This window comes from Salvelinus fontinalis, chromosome 2 (assembly GCF_029448725.1).
Source record: "Salvelinus fontinalis isolate EN_2023a chromosome 2, ASM2944872v1, whole genome shotgun sequence".
Classification (NCBI taxonomy): Eukaryota; Metazoa; Chordata; class Actinopteri; order Salmoniformes; family Salmonidae; genus Salvelinus; species Salvelinus fontinalis.
The window spans coordinates 43,494,634-43,508,002 of NC_074666.1; the positions used below are offsets into that span (position 1 = coordinate 43,494,634).

The 13,369-nt window shown below is 42.8% G+C and overlaps 1 protein-coding gene across 2 annotated transcripts; it reads right to left on the reverse strand.

Moving 5' to 3' along the window:
- Positions 1-6,223: 6,223 nt before the first annotated feature.
- Positions 6,224-13,027, reverse strand: LOC129819400 (myb/SANT-like DNA-binding domain-containing protein 2). Of its 2 annotated transcripts, none has more exons than XM_055875761.1 (4): positions 12,361-13,027; positions 8,547-8,802; positions 8,191-8,257; positions 6,224-7,949 (listed from the first exon to the last, which is right to left on the reverse strand). In XM_055875761.1, the coding sequence occupies exons 1-4, from the start codon at positions 12,814-12,816 to the stop codon at positions 7,001-7,003; spliced, it is 1,728 nt and encodes a 575-aa protein (XP_055731736.1). In that variant the 5' UTR covers positions 12,817-13,027; the 3' UTR covers positions 6,224-7,000. The 2 variants fall into 2 exon arrangements, with proteins under 2 accessions (XP_055731736.1, XP_055731737.1); XM_055875762.1 differs by having other exon boundaries at positions 12,376-13,020.
- Between the last annotated feature and the right edge of the window lie 342 nt (positions 13,028-13,369).

The following is a 13,369-nucleotide window of genomic DNA, read 5'->3' on the forward strand; positions in this document are numbered from 1 at the left end:
CTAGGTTTCTTCCTAGGTTTTGGCCTTTCTAGGGAGTTTTTCCTAGCCACCGTGCTTCTACACCTGCATTGCTTGCTGTTTGGGGTTTTAGGCTGTGTTTCTGTACAGCACTTTGAGATATCAGCTGATGTACGAAGGGCTATATAAATACATTTGATTTGATTAGTTTTCTTTGTAGCCTCCTTTGAATGTTGCGGTTGCGCACATTTGTACAGAATGGGATGAGTTTACATTAGTGGTTCTATTCCAAAATAAAGAAACCATGTGTAAAATAACTATTCCCAATTATAAACTGGGTGGTTCGAGCCCTGAATGCTGATCGGCTGACAGCCGTGGTATATCAGACCGTATACCACGGGTATGACAAAACATTTATTTTTACTGCTCTAATTACGTTGGTAACCAATTTATAATAGTAACAAGGCACCTCGGGGGTTTGTGGTATATGGCCAATATACCACGGCTAAGGGCTGTATCCAGGCACCCCGCGCTGCGTCATAGTTAAGAACAGTCCTTGGCCCAGCCCTGGTATATTGGCCATATACCACACCACCTCATGCGTTATTGCTTAAATAGAACCTTGGTACATTGATTACACATTATTTATTGTATATTGCACATATAGGATACATTAAATATGTTATTAGCTGATTAAGGGTATAACTAGGCTACTGTTGGAGGCTAGTGCAAAATGCCTTATTCAGTTCATAGACACATGCGTTATTTATTTAGCTAGAGAGCTATTTCTGGACATTACTATCTAGACAGCCTACACACCTGCTGTTTGTGCTAAGTTCCAAATTAAGAACTCAATGGGGGCTGGCTATGATACAGTATGATGACAGTCAACTCCTTAAAAAAATAGTAACTTTTTCAAATTATTACAATATAGCAAATCAGCTGATAAGGATTTTTCAGACAATGACCATGGTTAGCTCATATGTTGATACACACATTGAGGCTAATGCATAAGTGTGCAATCTAGCCAATTCCAAAATGATCTAGTCTATCTCTTTTCTTTCCTTCTCTTGAAACTGCAGTTCATGTTCTATTACTCCTTTAGATCTCTCGGGTGGCTAACGCAAAGAAACAAGCCTCGGTGGCTTGTCAAGAGAGCTTTGGCACCCCCAGCACTTAGCAGGCAACGTGGAAGTGGAGAATGTAGACAAGCCCAGCCCTTAGAGGTGAATACCTGACTCACTCTGCTTTCTCTGAGGCTGGTTGGTTGCCATGGAAATACTGGTGAGGCTAATGCAGCAAGATTACTAAATTATTAGAGTCCAAAGGCTACTGGGTCGCATCTATACGTATAAAGAGTTGCCAATGTTGCCAATGGATTACATCGGGACCTCCCCTGGGTGGTTGTGTCAAGGAACATGAGCACTGTCTGAAAGAAAACCGTATATGTTGGCCCCTAGACAGAAAAGGTCTATATTTTGATTCATTTTATATTCAAGTTCAGACTATTTTTGATGAATCTCCTATGCAACAATGCAATTGCCTCAAAGCCGATTTCTCTACATATAGGCTTACTAGAATATCTTGTAGTTAGTAGATGTGAATCCCATGCAGGCAATAAAGCAGGGCTGGCTCTAGCCTTTTGGGGGCCCTAACCGAGATTTGGTGACCCCATATAGTTTTAATTCCTGCAATTGTACAAATTTTGCCATGGGGCATAGAAAAACAAGGTACCGTTTTAAAGCAAGTGTTCTGCAATTCTACTAATTTAGCCATAGGGCAGAGAGACAAATTTGCAATTTTACCGCTAATTTCCTGTAACTTGACCCCATTTTACCAAAGGGAGAGATATTTTTGCCTTTTTAAAGCTAATTTCCTGCAATTCTACACATTCGCCATGACTTATGACATCTTAATATGATATCTGAGTGAGAGTGACTAACAAAATCAATGGGGGCCCCATGGAGGTAAGGGGCCCGGGGGCACGTGCCCTGTGTGTCTGGTCATTATTCGGCCATCATTACTGCAAGTTTAGATTTCTGGCTAGAATAACTAACCAATCTAAAAAAATAAATCACTGAGTGACTGTCTGTAGCTATGTTTCCATTAACTTGTCCAGTGATTTTTTTGTAGACATTTAGAAAGTTTTCATAGAAAATACATGCGACAATTGCCTTTTACACTGCGATTCCATTTATCTATCTTATGTCGATAAAAGAGTTATGAGTTATGTTATGATGTCACATTTAAAAAAACAAATAAATAAGCAAAAACCTACAGTGTCAAATAAAAATTAACTGGTTGAAGTGTTTCCATTACACATTTAGGCAAATTGCGCATGAATACATTTGCGACAGCCTGTATGCCCTCCCACCTATCTGTTTCATGTCTCAGGTAGCCCGTGAAAGCCAGCATGGGTAGAATGCAATAATTGACTAACATTTGCTATATTGTAATAATTCTCATCTGCCAACATATTGCCACGGTCCGTGCCATGGTGAAACTTGTACTCCTGCAGATCTGAAATAATTGGATCGTGAAACTTGCCAGTCAACCAGAAAAGCAAGGTGAAGTAATTTAGACATTCTTGAAAGTCAGGACAATCCTTGACCTGCAAAAAACCATCATTTTTTATAGTTTTTTTTATTTTTATTGCAAGCAGTCGGCCTAGGCATTTGGAAGCCTAAATCCTGCCTGATGTTACTGCTGTTGCTGAAACCACTGACATACGTTAGCCTACTGTAACCACACACAGAGAGGGTGTGTGTGTGTTAAGGTTGGGCGATTGCGTACAAGCCTACATCGCCCGATTGCGCCCCATAGCAATCCTCGATAGTCTTTCTCATGATGTAGCCATGATGTATTTCCATGGAAATATAAAGTTTATTTGGAAAGTAATAAAAAAAAATGTTTTAAGCATTCACGATTTTCGTAAATGTAATATACTAACTCTTACTCTTGTTAAAAATATGAAATGGTATTACATTTGGTGAAGAGCATATTATGACTTGTTTAGGACTCAAAACTCTAAGTTTAGGACTTGAGACTTGACTTGAGACTTGTCGGTATTGACTTGAGACTTGACTCGGACTTGCCTGTCTTGACCTGGGACTTGAGTGCTAAGATTTGAGACTTACTTGTGACTTGTAAATCAATGACATGTTCCCACCTCTGTTTAGAATTAAATGTAGAGTGCAGCTTTATAGTTATTTCATGATATCAAGTACCTTGCGTACCTTCAAAATTATTCAGCATTAATTTTTTCGAAAAACAGTTTATCTTTATTTGTCGCAATAAAGAAAGTCAGACAAAAGAAAAACCCACCCCTGTCAAATATATTAAAATGTTGTCGCTCTTTAGAAAATGTATCCTATCTCTGCCCTTTCCATTACACATGTTGCAATGATTTATTTTGCAACATTGCTTTTGCTGAATAAACCTGGGTCAATGGAAACCTGCCTGGTGACTGACATGACCTAACGTAGCAGGGGGAGAAAGACGAGTGAGCGGAGTCCCCACCAGTGGAGGCTGCTGAAGGGAGAACAGCTCATAATAATGGCTGGAATGGAGAAAATGGAATGGCATCAAACCATGTGTTTGATATCATTCCACCTATGGCCCTCCAGCCATTACCACAAGCCTGTTCACCCCAATTAAGTTATACCACCAACCATCTGTGGTTCCTACTTCCGTTTTTTTTCTAGGGGAAAGGGAAGTTAGGTTGTAAATACTGTATCCCTAAAAACTAGAAATATCCACTTTCTCCCAACGCCGCTAAGGGTGTGACTGACATAACAAGAGAAATTCACAACCACATTCTGGAATTGCACCTTGTGTATTATACTATTCTAACTCTCAACAATAAGTTGAGACCCCGACAGTTCCTAAACAATATATAATTGTTCTAGATATCATTGTTCAGAATTGGGACATTCAAATGTTGTGGTCTGTTATGGATGACTATGGGACATTGTGGCATTGTTCGGCTATCCCTGAGCAAATGTCCGCTCTCCTTAACCTCAAAACGCATACAGACAGGGCTTGCTGCCATAGGCAGGGCCCGCAGCCTGTCAAGAAGACAATGTGCATTGAAGTTAAATACTAGGGAGGTTGAAACAGCCGCTACCAGCTTGAAGAGGCAAAAGCAAACTAAGCATCTTCACTAAAAGGCTAAAGGTAAAGAAGAGGCAAACACCTACACTACCGGTCAAAAGTTTTAGAACACCTACTCATTCAAGGGTTTTTCTTTATTTTTCCTATTTTCTACATTGTAGAATAATAGTAAAGACATCAACACTATGAAATAACATATATAGAATCATGTAGTAATCAAAAAAGTGTGAAACAAATCGAAATATATTTTATATTTGAGATTCTTCAAAGTAGCCACCCTTTGTTTTGATGACAGCTTTGCACACTCTTGGCATTCTCTCAACCAGCTTCATGAGGTAGTCACCTGGAATGCATTTCAATTAACAGGTGTGCCTTCTTAAAAGTTAATTTGTGGAATTTCTTTCTTTAATACTTTTGAGCCAATCAGTTGTGTTGTGACAAGGTAGGGGGTTATACAGAAGATAGCCCTATTTGGTAAAATATCAAGTCCATGTTATGGCAAGAACAGCTCAAATAAGCAAAGAGAAAAACGACAGTCCATCATTATTTTAAGACATGAATGTCAGTCAATATGGAAAATTTCAAGAACTTTGAAAGTTTCTTCACGTGCAGTCGCAAAAACTATCAAGCACTATGATGAAACTAGCTCTCATGAGGACCGCCACAGGTATGGAAGACCCAGTTCATTAGAGTTACCAGCCTCAGAAATTGCAGCCCAAATAAATGCATCACAGAGTTCAAGTAACAGACACATCTCAACATCAACTGTTCAGAGGGGATTGTGTGAATCAGGCCTTCATGGTCGAATTACTGCAAAGAAACCACTACTAAAGGACACCAAAAATAAGAAGAGACTTGCTTAGGCCAAGAAACACAAGCAATGGACATTAGACCAGTGGAAATGTGACTTTGGGTCTTTTTGGTCAACCGTAAAGCATGGAGGAGGAGGTGTTATGGTGTGGGGGTGCTTTGCTGGTGACACTGTCTGTAATTTTATTAACCAGCATGGCTACCACAGCATTCTGCAGCGACACGCCATCCCATCTGGTTTGGGCTTAGTGGGACTATCATTTGTTTTTCAACAGAACAATGACCCAACACACCTCCAGGCTGTGTAAGGGATATTTTACCAAGAAGGAGAGTGATGGAGTGCTACATCAGCTGACTTGGCCTCCACAATCCCCCGTCCTCAACCAAATTGAGATGGTTTGGGATGAGTCGGACCGCAGAGTGAAGGAAAAGCAGCCAACAAGTGCTCAGCATATGTGGGAACTCCTTCAAGACTGCTGGAAAAGCATTCCAGGTGAAGCTGGTTGAGAGAATGCCAAGAGTGTGCAAAGCTGTCAAAGGCAAAGGGTGGCTACTTTGAATTATCTCAAATATAAAATATATTTTGATTTGTTTAACACTTTTTTGGTTACTACATGATTCCATTTGTGTTATTTCATAGTTTTGATGTCTTCACTGTTATTCTACAATATAGAAAATAGTAGAAATAAAGAAACCCTTGAATGAGTAGGTGTTCTAAAACTTTTGACCAGAGAAATTTGATCATGTGGTGTTTTGTTGATGGTGGTGGAAAGCGCTGTCTCGGGCATCACTCCAGAATCTCCCATAAGTGTTCAATTGGATTGAGATCTGGTTACTGAGATGTCCATGGCATATGGTTTACATCGTTTTCATGCTCATAAAACCATTCAGTGACCACTCATGCCCAGTGTGTTGGGGGGGGGGGGGGGGGGAGCATTGTCATTCTATGGAGGCATGGCCATGGTAGACAAAATAATGGCCTGCCTAGCATTTGTATACATGGCCCTAAGCATGATGGGATGTTAATTGCTTACTTATCTCAGAAACCACACCTGTATGGAAGCACCTGCTTAAAATATACTTTTGTGTCCATTTACTCAGGTGTTTCCATTACTTTGGCATTTACCTGTATATTCACCATTGGATTGTGTTTAAGAAACGCAATGCCTGTAACTTCTAAATAATGGCTATCTGCTGCCATCTAGTGACAGAAGTGGTGCATGAAGCATTGGCTCTCCTGCAAGGAAGGTTGGTAAGGATAGGACCTACGGGTCATCACTAGATAGCAGTATGCAGAGACAAGGACCCAACACCTACAAATGAGCACACTGGAATCTAGAACTATTCAATGAGTGGCAAATGATGGTCAGTGCCCTGTTTAATATTTTTTCAAAACATGTAAACACAAGACTGTGACCTGGGGAAACAAAAATACACAAAGACACTGGTTAACCAATAATATATATATATATATCAAAACACTTAACATACTTCTTTGAAATTCATAATGTTAATAAATGCTGGAATGCTTGACAACATCAATATATATTCTTAAATATATATTTCTATATAGAGATAGATTCAATATCTCATTCATATTGCCCCTCTAGGTCCTCTATAGAATTGGTTCAAGTTCCTTATGTGATCTTTACCCCTGGATCTTTCTCTGGCCACTTAGACCTGACGATAGACATCCAAATTCAAAGAAATGGAAAGGCAGTTTTAAAACAAGTGCACACCATCTTCTTGTGACAAATATACTGTATGTCCACTGCTATATCCTCAAGGTAGGGAAATGCATCCAGCAGTAGCCATTCCCCTCTCACATCCCCTGATAAGACAGCATGTACACAGACCGGGGTTCAAACACTATTTCAAATGTTTTTCTGTGTTTGCTATTGCCTGCCGAGTGTGTCAGATAGCTGGGGTTTACAGTTTTGTGACAATTCTTTTGGTTCCATTGACCAAGGCAAGCTCAATCAAGCCCAGCTGAAGTATTTTAAATGATTTCAAATAGCATTTGAACTCAGGTCTGCAGTTAAATTGGGGGAAAGAGATATTGCATGTCCCTCTGGCCCCCGTTCAATCCTCCAGTTAATGGGAGTCAAAACAACGAGCGTTACAACGCCTCTTTGTTGTTGTACTTTAAAGAGTAACCAACTGCAATTTCTAGACATTCCAACAGTGAGCCAGCAGAGAGGAAATCTAGCTCCACCTCGATAAATTTAATGTATATGGCCGAATGTTCAGGGCCCAAGGAGAGGCCCTCTTCCCTGGTCTGCTGGCTGGTGCCGCTGCAATTCCCCTGGAGGAAGCATGTTACGGCCGAGATCTCCCTGCGGCTGTAGTGCTTGCCTGAGCTCTGAAAGTGCTGGAACAGACACTGCTGTAAGGTCCTCTCCTCTGCGATGCCCAGGTAGCAGTAGGTCACTTTGGCCCCAGTCCTCTCCCTCTCCCTCGCTCGTCCCCCCAGCCTCACCACACTCTCGGAGCCGCCAGAGCCCGATGACCCAGAGAGAGGCAAGCTCTGGTCAGTGTCTTGGTGTTGCAGTGGAGAGGCTGGAGCCTCATTCTCCCCTGCGTAGTGCGACTCCGCCACCATGTCCTCATAGCCTATGGCGTACAGGCCGTAAGTCTTGGGGATACCCCCCGGTAGGAGATACTTGGAGGTCCCGTTGCTACAGCCCGTCACCCTGGCCTGGGCTATGGGGATCCAGTCCACCTCCATGTGCAGTTCCAGGCAGCGTGCTTCGCTAATGGTGATGTCCAGGAACTTATAATACACGTTCTTCCAGTTCATCTTCTGCACTTTGGTCATGATGACACGGCCCTCTGCCTTCTCTGGGTTGAAGTACTCACGCAGCCGCTTGCCAAGGGGCACCTGGGAGCTGATCTCTGCGTAGTGGTAGCGGATGTCCTCTCGCCAGCGCGTGTTGTAGCCCACGCCAAAAATGGCCAGCTTGTTAGAAAGATGCAGCCGGGAGAAGTCAGTCCACGTCTGAAAGTGCTCCCACTTCAACTGCACCGACTCCAGGATACGCACCACGTTCTGCATCACTTCCTGTTTCCTGACAGGGACAGAAATACATGAACGGTCAAGATTTGGTTGGAACCAATTGGTAATGAGAACAGCTGCTTAATTTTGATGAAGACTGGACATTGAATGAGGCAGAGACCAAGTTTCTGTAAGCGATTTGTTTTTCAAATATATCACATCTTGGCAGTAAAAAAAAAAGCATTTAGTTTGGAATTATATTCATATTACACAGTGTTATTAGGGATCCTTCATTCTATGGAAAAAATACATACTGGACTTGCTCCGAAGGCTCAGGTCGCAGCTGCAGGACTCTGGCATTCTTTGGTGGCTGTGTTTCCTCTGAAGAAATGAACAGTATTTTCCATCAACATCAAAATAACACAATAAATGCTACCCGACAGGCATATGGCCTCATTAGCCAACTCCTACATTATTCCTTTTGACATAGAGTGAAGGAATAGCCTGCATACTAACGACAGGGCTTCCAAACATTTCATAGTCCCGTAACTACCCCTAATAAAGAACTACCAGCACCCTGGATAGTCTACCTACCCCTTTAACAAAAATAAGCTGACCACTTCACTATAGCCCACTTTTGTCAACCCCACAATCAATCACCACCACTCACCAGTTTCCATCTCTCCCTCCTGGAAGGCGGAGGCCAGCACCTGGTTGCACCAGTCTTCCTGGGAGAAGTCCTCCATGGTGCTGCCGTCAGACTCCATCTCCTGGTACAGGCCACTGCTGTTGATGAGGACGGGGGCACACATCTGGGAGTCCCAGCCCCCCTGGCCAAACACCTTTTCCAGCTGCTCGATGGAGTAGCTGCTCTTCCTCTTGCCGACACCGTGCTCCTTCACTCGGCTGTAGCACCGTCGCAGCGTCTGCGAGTCATAATGGATGTGTGAATGTTAGAGGAAGAGGTTAGTGTTAGCTACTAGGCTAGCTATATGCCTATCCAATGCCACAAATACACCAGATTTGAGAAATGATTTACTGAAATCCTTTGCTTCGAAATGAAACTGAGGATATTTAATTGTTTACAATTGCACTAGACGCAAAATTAAACAATATTCTGCAAACTTCCGGTCAGCTTACCGGATAGCTATCTACATTTGAAGTCGGAAGTTTACATACACTTAGGTTGGAGTCATTAAAACTCATTTTTCAACCACTCCACACATTTCTTGTTAACAAACTATAGTTTGGCAACTCTGTTAGGACATCTACTTTGTGCATGACACAATCATTTTTACAACAATTGTTTACAGACAGATTATTTCACTCAATCACAATTCCAGTGGGTAAGAAGTTTAGATACACTCAGTTGACGGTGCCTTTAAACAGCTCGGAAAATTCCAGAAAATTATGTCATGGCTTTAGAAGCTTCTGATAGGCTAATTGACTTCATTTGAGTCAATTGGAGATGTACCTGTGGATGCATTTCAAGGCCTACCTTCAAACTCAGTGCCTCTTTGCTTGACATCATGGGGAAATCAAAAGAAATCAGCGAAGACCTCAGAAAAAAATTTGTAGACCTCCACAAGTCTGGTTCATACTTGGGAGCAATTTCCAAACGCCTGAAGGTACCACGTTCATCTGTACAAACAATAGTACGCAAGTATAAACACCATGGGACCACGCAGCCATCATACCGTTCAGGAAGGAGATGCGTTCCTAGAGATTAACGTACTTTGGTGCGAGAAGTGCAAATCAATCCCAGAACAACAGCATAGGACCTTGTGAAGATGCTGGGGGAAACAGGTGCAAAAGTATCTATATCCACAGTAAAATGAGTCCTATAATCGACATAACCTGAAAGGCCGCTCAGCAAGGAAGAAACCACTGCTCCAAAACCGCCATAAAAAAGCCAGACTACGGTTTGCAACTGCACATGGGGACAAAGATCATACTTTTTGGAGAAATATCCTCTGGTCTGATGAAACAAAAACAGAACTGTTTGGCCATAATGACCATCGTTATGTTTGGAGGAAAAAGGGGGAGGCTTGCAAGCCAAAGAACACCATCCCAACCTTGAAGCAAGCAAGGGGGTGGCAACATCATGTTGTGGGGGTGCTTTGCTGCAGGAGGGTCTGGTGCACTTCACAAAATAGATGGCATCATGAGGTAGGACAATTATGTGGATATATTGAAGCAACATCTCAAGACATCAGTCAGGAAGTTAAAGCTTGGTTGCAAATGAGTCTTCCAAATGGACAATGACCCCAAGCATACTTCCAAAGTTGTGGCAAAATGGCTTAAGGACAACAAAGTCAAGGTATTGGAGTGGCCATCACAAAGCCCTGACCTCAAGCCTATAGAAAAAATGTGTGGGCATAACTGAAAAAGCGTGTGAGAGCAAGGAGGCCTAAAAAAACTGACTCAGTTACACCAGCTCTGTCAGGAGGAATGGGACAAAATTCACCCAACCTATTGTGGGAAGCTTGTGGAAGGCTACCTGAAATGTTTGACCCAAGTTAAACAATTTAAAGACAATGCTACCAAATACTAATTGAGTGTATGTAAACTTCTGAACCACTGGGAATGTGATGAAATAAATAAAAGCTGAAATAAATCATTATCTCTACTATTATCCTGACATTTCACATTCTTAAAATAAAAGTGGTGATCCTAACTGACCTAAGACATGTAATCCTAGTAAAAATTCCCTGTCAGGAATTGTGAAAAACTGAGTTTAAATGCATTTGGCTAAGGTGTATGTAAACTTCCAACTTCAACTGTATCTAGCTCAGGGAAGGGCAACTGGTTATATTATCTCGCTACATTACTACACTGAACAAACATATAAAACGCAACATGCAACAATAATAAAGATTTTACTGAGTTACAGTTCATATAAGGACATCTGTCAACTGAAATACATTCATTAGGCCCTAATCTATGGATTTCACATGACTGGGAATACAGATATGCATCTGTTGGTCACAGATACAAAAAAAAGGTAGGGTCGTGCATCAGAAAACCAGTCAGTATCTGGTGTGACCACCATTAGCCTCATGCAGCGTGACACATCTCCTTCGCATAGAGTTGATCAGGCTGTTTATTGTGGCCTGTGGAATGTTGTCCATCCCCTCTTTAATGGCTGTGCGAAGTTGCTGGATACTGGTGGATACTGGAACACACTGTCATACACGTCGATCCAGAGCATCCAAAACATGCACAAAAGGTGACATGTCTGGTGAGCATCCAGGCCTGAGAAGAACTGGGACATTTTCAGCTTCCAGATATTGTGTACCGATCCTTGCGACATGGGGCCGTGCGCTATCATACTGAAACATGAGGTGATGGCCATTGATAAAATACAATTGTGTTAGTAGTCCATAGCTTATGCCTACCCATACCATAACCCCACCATGGGGCACTCGGTTCACAACGTTGACATCGGCAAACCACTCTCCCACACAAAGCCATACACGCTGTCTGCCATCTGCCCGGTACAGTTGAAACCGGGATTAATCTGTGAAGAGAACACTTCTCCAGCGTGCCAGTGTCAATTGAAGGTGAGCATTTGCCCACTGAAGTCTGTTACGACCCCAAACTGCAGTCAGGTCAAGACCCTGGTGAGGTCGACGAGCACACAGATGAGCTTCCCTGAGACGGTTTCTAACAGTTTGTTAAGAAATTCTGAAACTCTGAAATTCTGAAAAACTGAAACCCAGTTTCATCAGCTGTCTGGGTGGCTCATCTCAGACCATCCCGCAGCTGAAGAAGCCGTATGTGGAGGTCCTGGGCTGGCATGGTTACATGTGGTCTGCGGTTGTGAGGCCGGTTGGACATACAGTACTGCCAAATTCTCTAAAACGATGTTGAGGCGGCTTATGGTAGATAACTTAACATTTAATTCTCTGACAAGAGCTCTGGTGGACATTCCTGCAGAGAGCATGACAATTGTACGCTCCCTCAAAACTTGATACATCTGTGGCGTTGTGTGACAAAACTGCACATTTTAGAGTGGGCTTTTATTATCCCCAGCACAAGGTGCACCTGTGTAATGATCATGCTGTTTAATTAGGTTATTGATATGCCACACCTGTCAGGTGGATGGTTTATCTTAGCAAATGAGAAATACTCACTAACAGGGATGTAAACAAATGTGCACAAAATTGGGGGAATACACTTTTTTTTGCATATGGAAAATGTCTGGTATCTTACACTTGTTTTGCATATGGAAAATGTCTGGGATCTTACATTTCAGCTTATGAAACGTGGGACCAAGACGTTACATGGTGCGTGTATATTTTTGTTCTGTATAGCTATCTAGATAGGTAACGTTACTTAGTCATGGGGCACAGCTAGGAAGGTTGCAATGACAACATCCTGGTTAACATAAAATTAATGAACATAGCACGAAGTTGCCTAGCAAGAGTCTGACAGATGGCTAACGTTAGCTACCTAGCTATGTGATAGATGAACATGCTTACTCTGTCCCCCATTACCTTCATCCTTTCCCTGCATTGGGATGGGGTCCTTTCGTAGCCGAGCTCTGCCAGGGCTCGTGAGACCCGCTCGTACATTGCGGGGCCAGGAGCCTTTCCAGAGAAAACGGTGCCTGCAACCTCCAGCTGCTGCATTCGTGCCTCTGTCAGTCTTTCATTGCCCCACACCGCAATAAGGGCGTTTGTTTCTGATGGGGTCCACGACATCCCTCGGCAAGCTGTGAAGGTATTTGATGCACAGGCCGATCCACTTCGGCCTGCGCTCCCAGAAATCGACAAACCTACGTTGAGAGGCGAGAATCGAGTAGGTGTGGAGGGATTGGAATGATATTGGTTGCTGTCGCTCAAATCTTCTGATTCGGGTGATGGCACTTCTGTTTTCGGTATCTTTAACGGCGTCGATATCTCTGGAGAATGATCAGCGTTACTGGGCGCCGCCATCTTGCTTCTGTTGCTAAGGGGCGGGGGGTGGGAGTTGACGTCTCCTCAGTGGATTGGGTGGGCGGTCAATTAATATTGCAAACGAAAAATATGGGTCAAGCCATCTGCACTGTATAATTTGTGTGTGCGCATGCACTCGGTGTTGCCATGTTCTCGTGTATTTGTTGGGGAGGGCCGGAGGGGTGTGTTTGTTTTGAGAGAGCACTGCAGTTATTGGCTAAGTCACGTGAGCGAGAGGAGCGGGCAGCACGCGTCCACGTTGTGACAACTTTTTACCAGTTGTAGGTAGACTATTTAGATTGTCATTATGGAGACACCTATTTCCAAACCTTTTTCCAGAACACATATTAATACTCTAGAACCGATGCACATGAATAAATAATGGAGATAAAGCACTGGAAAACGACTTTGGGCGCACTAGTGCGCATTACATAAATCCGCTCGGAGGTGGTTTAAACTGCATTCTAATGTTGACTGCTTAAAGAAAACGCTCTCAAACCAAGTGCTTTACGCATGCTCAGTTCTCGTGTCTCGGGGGCTGCCCGTGTGGACA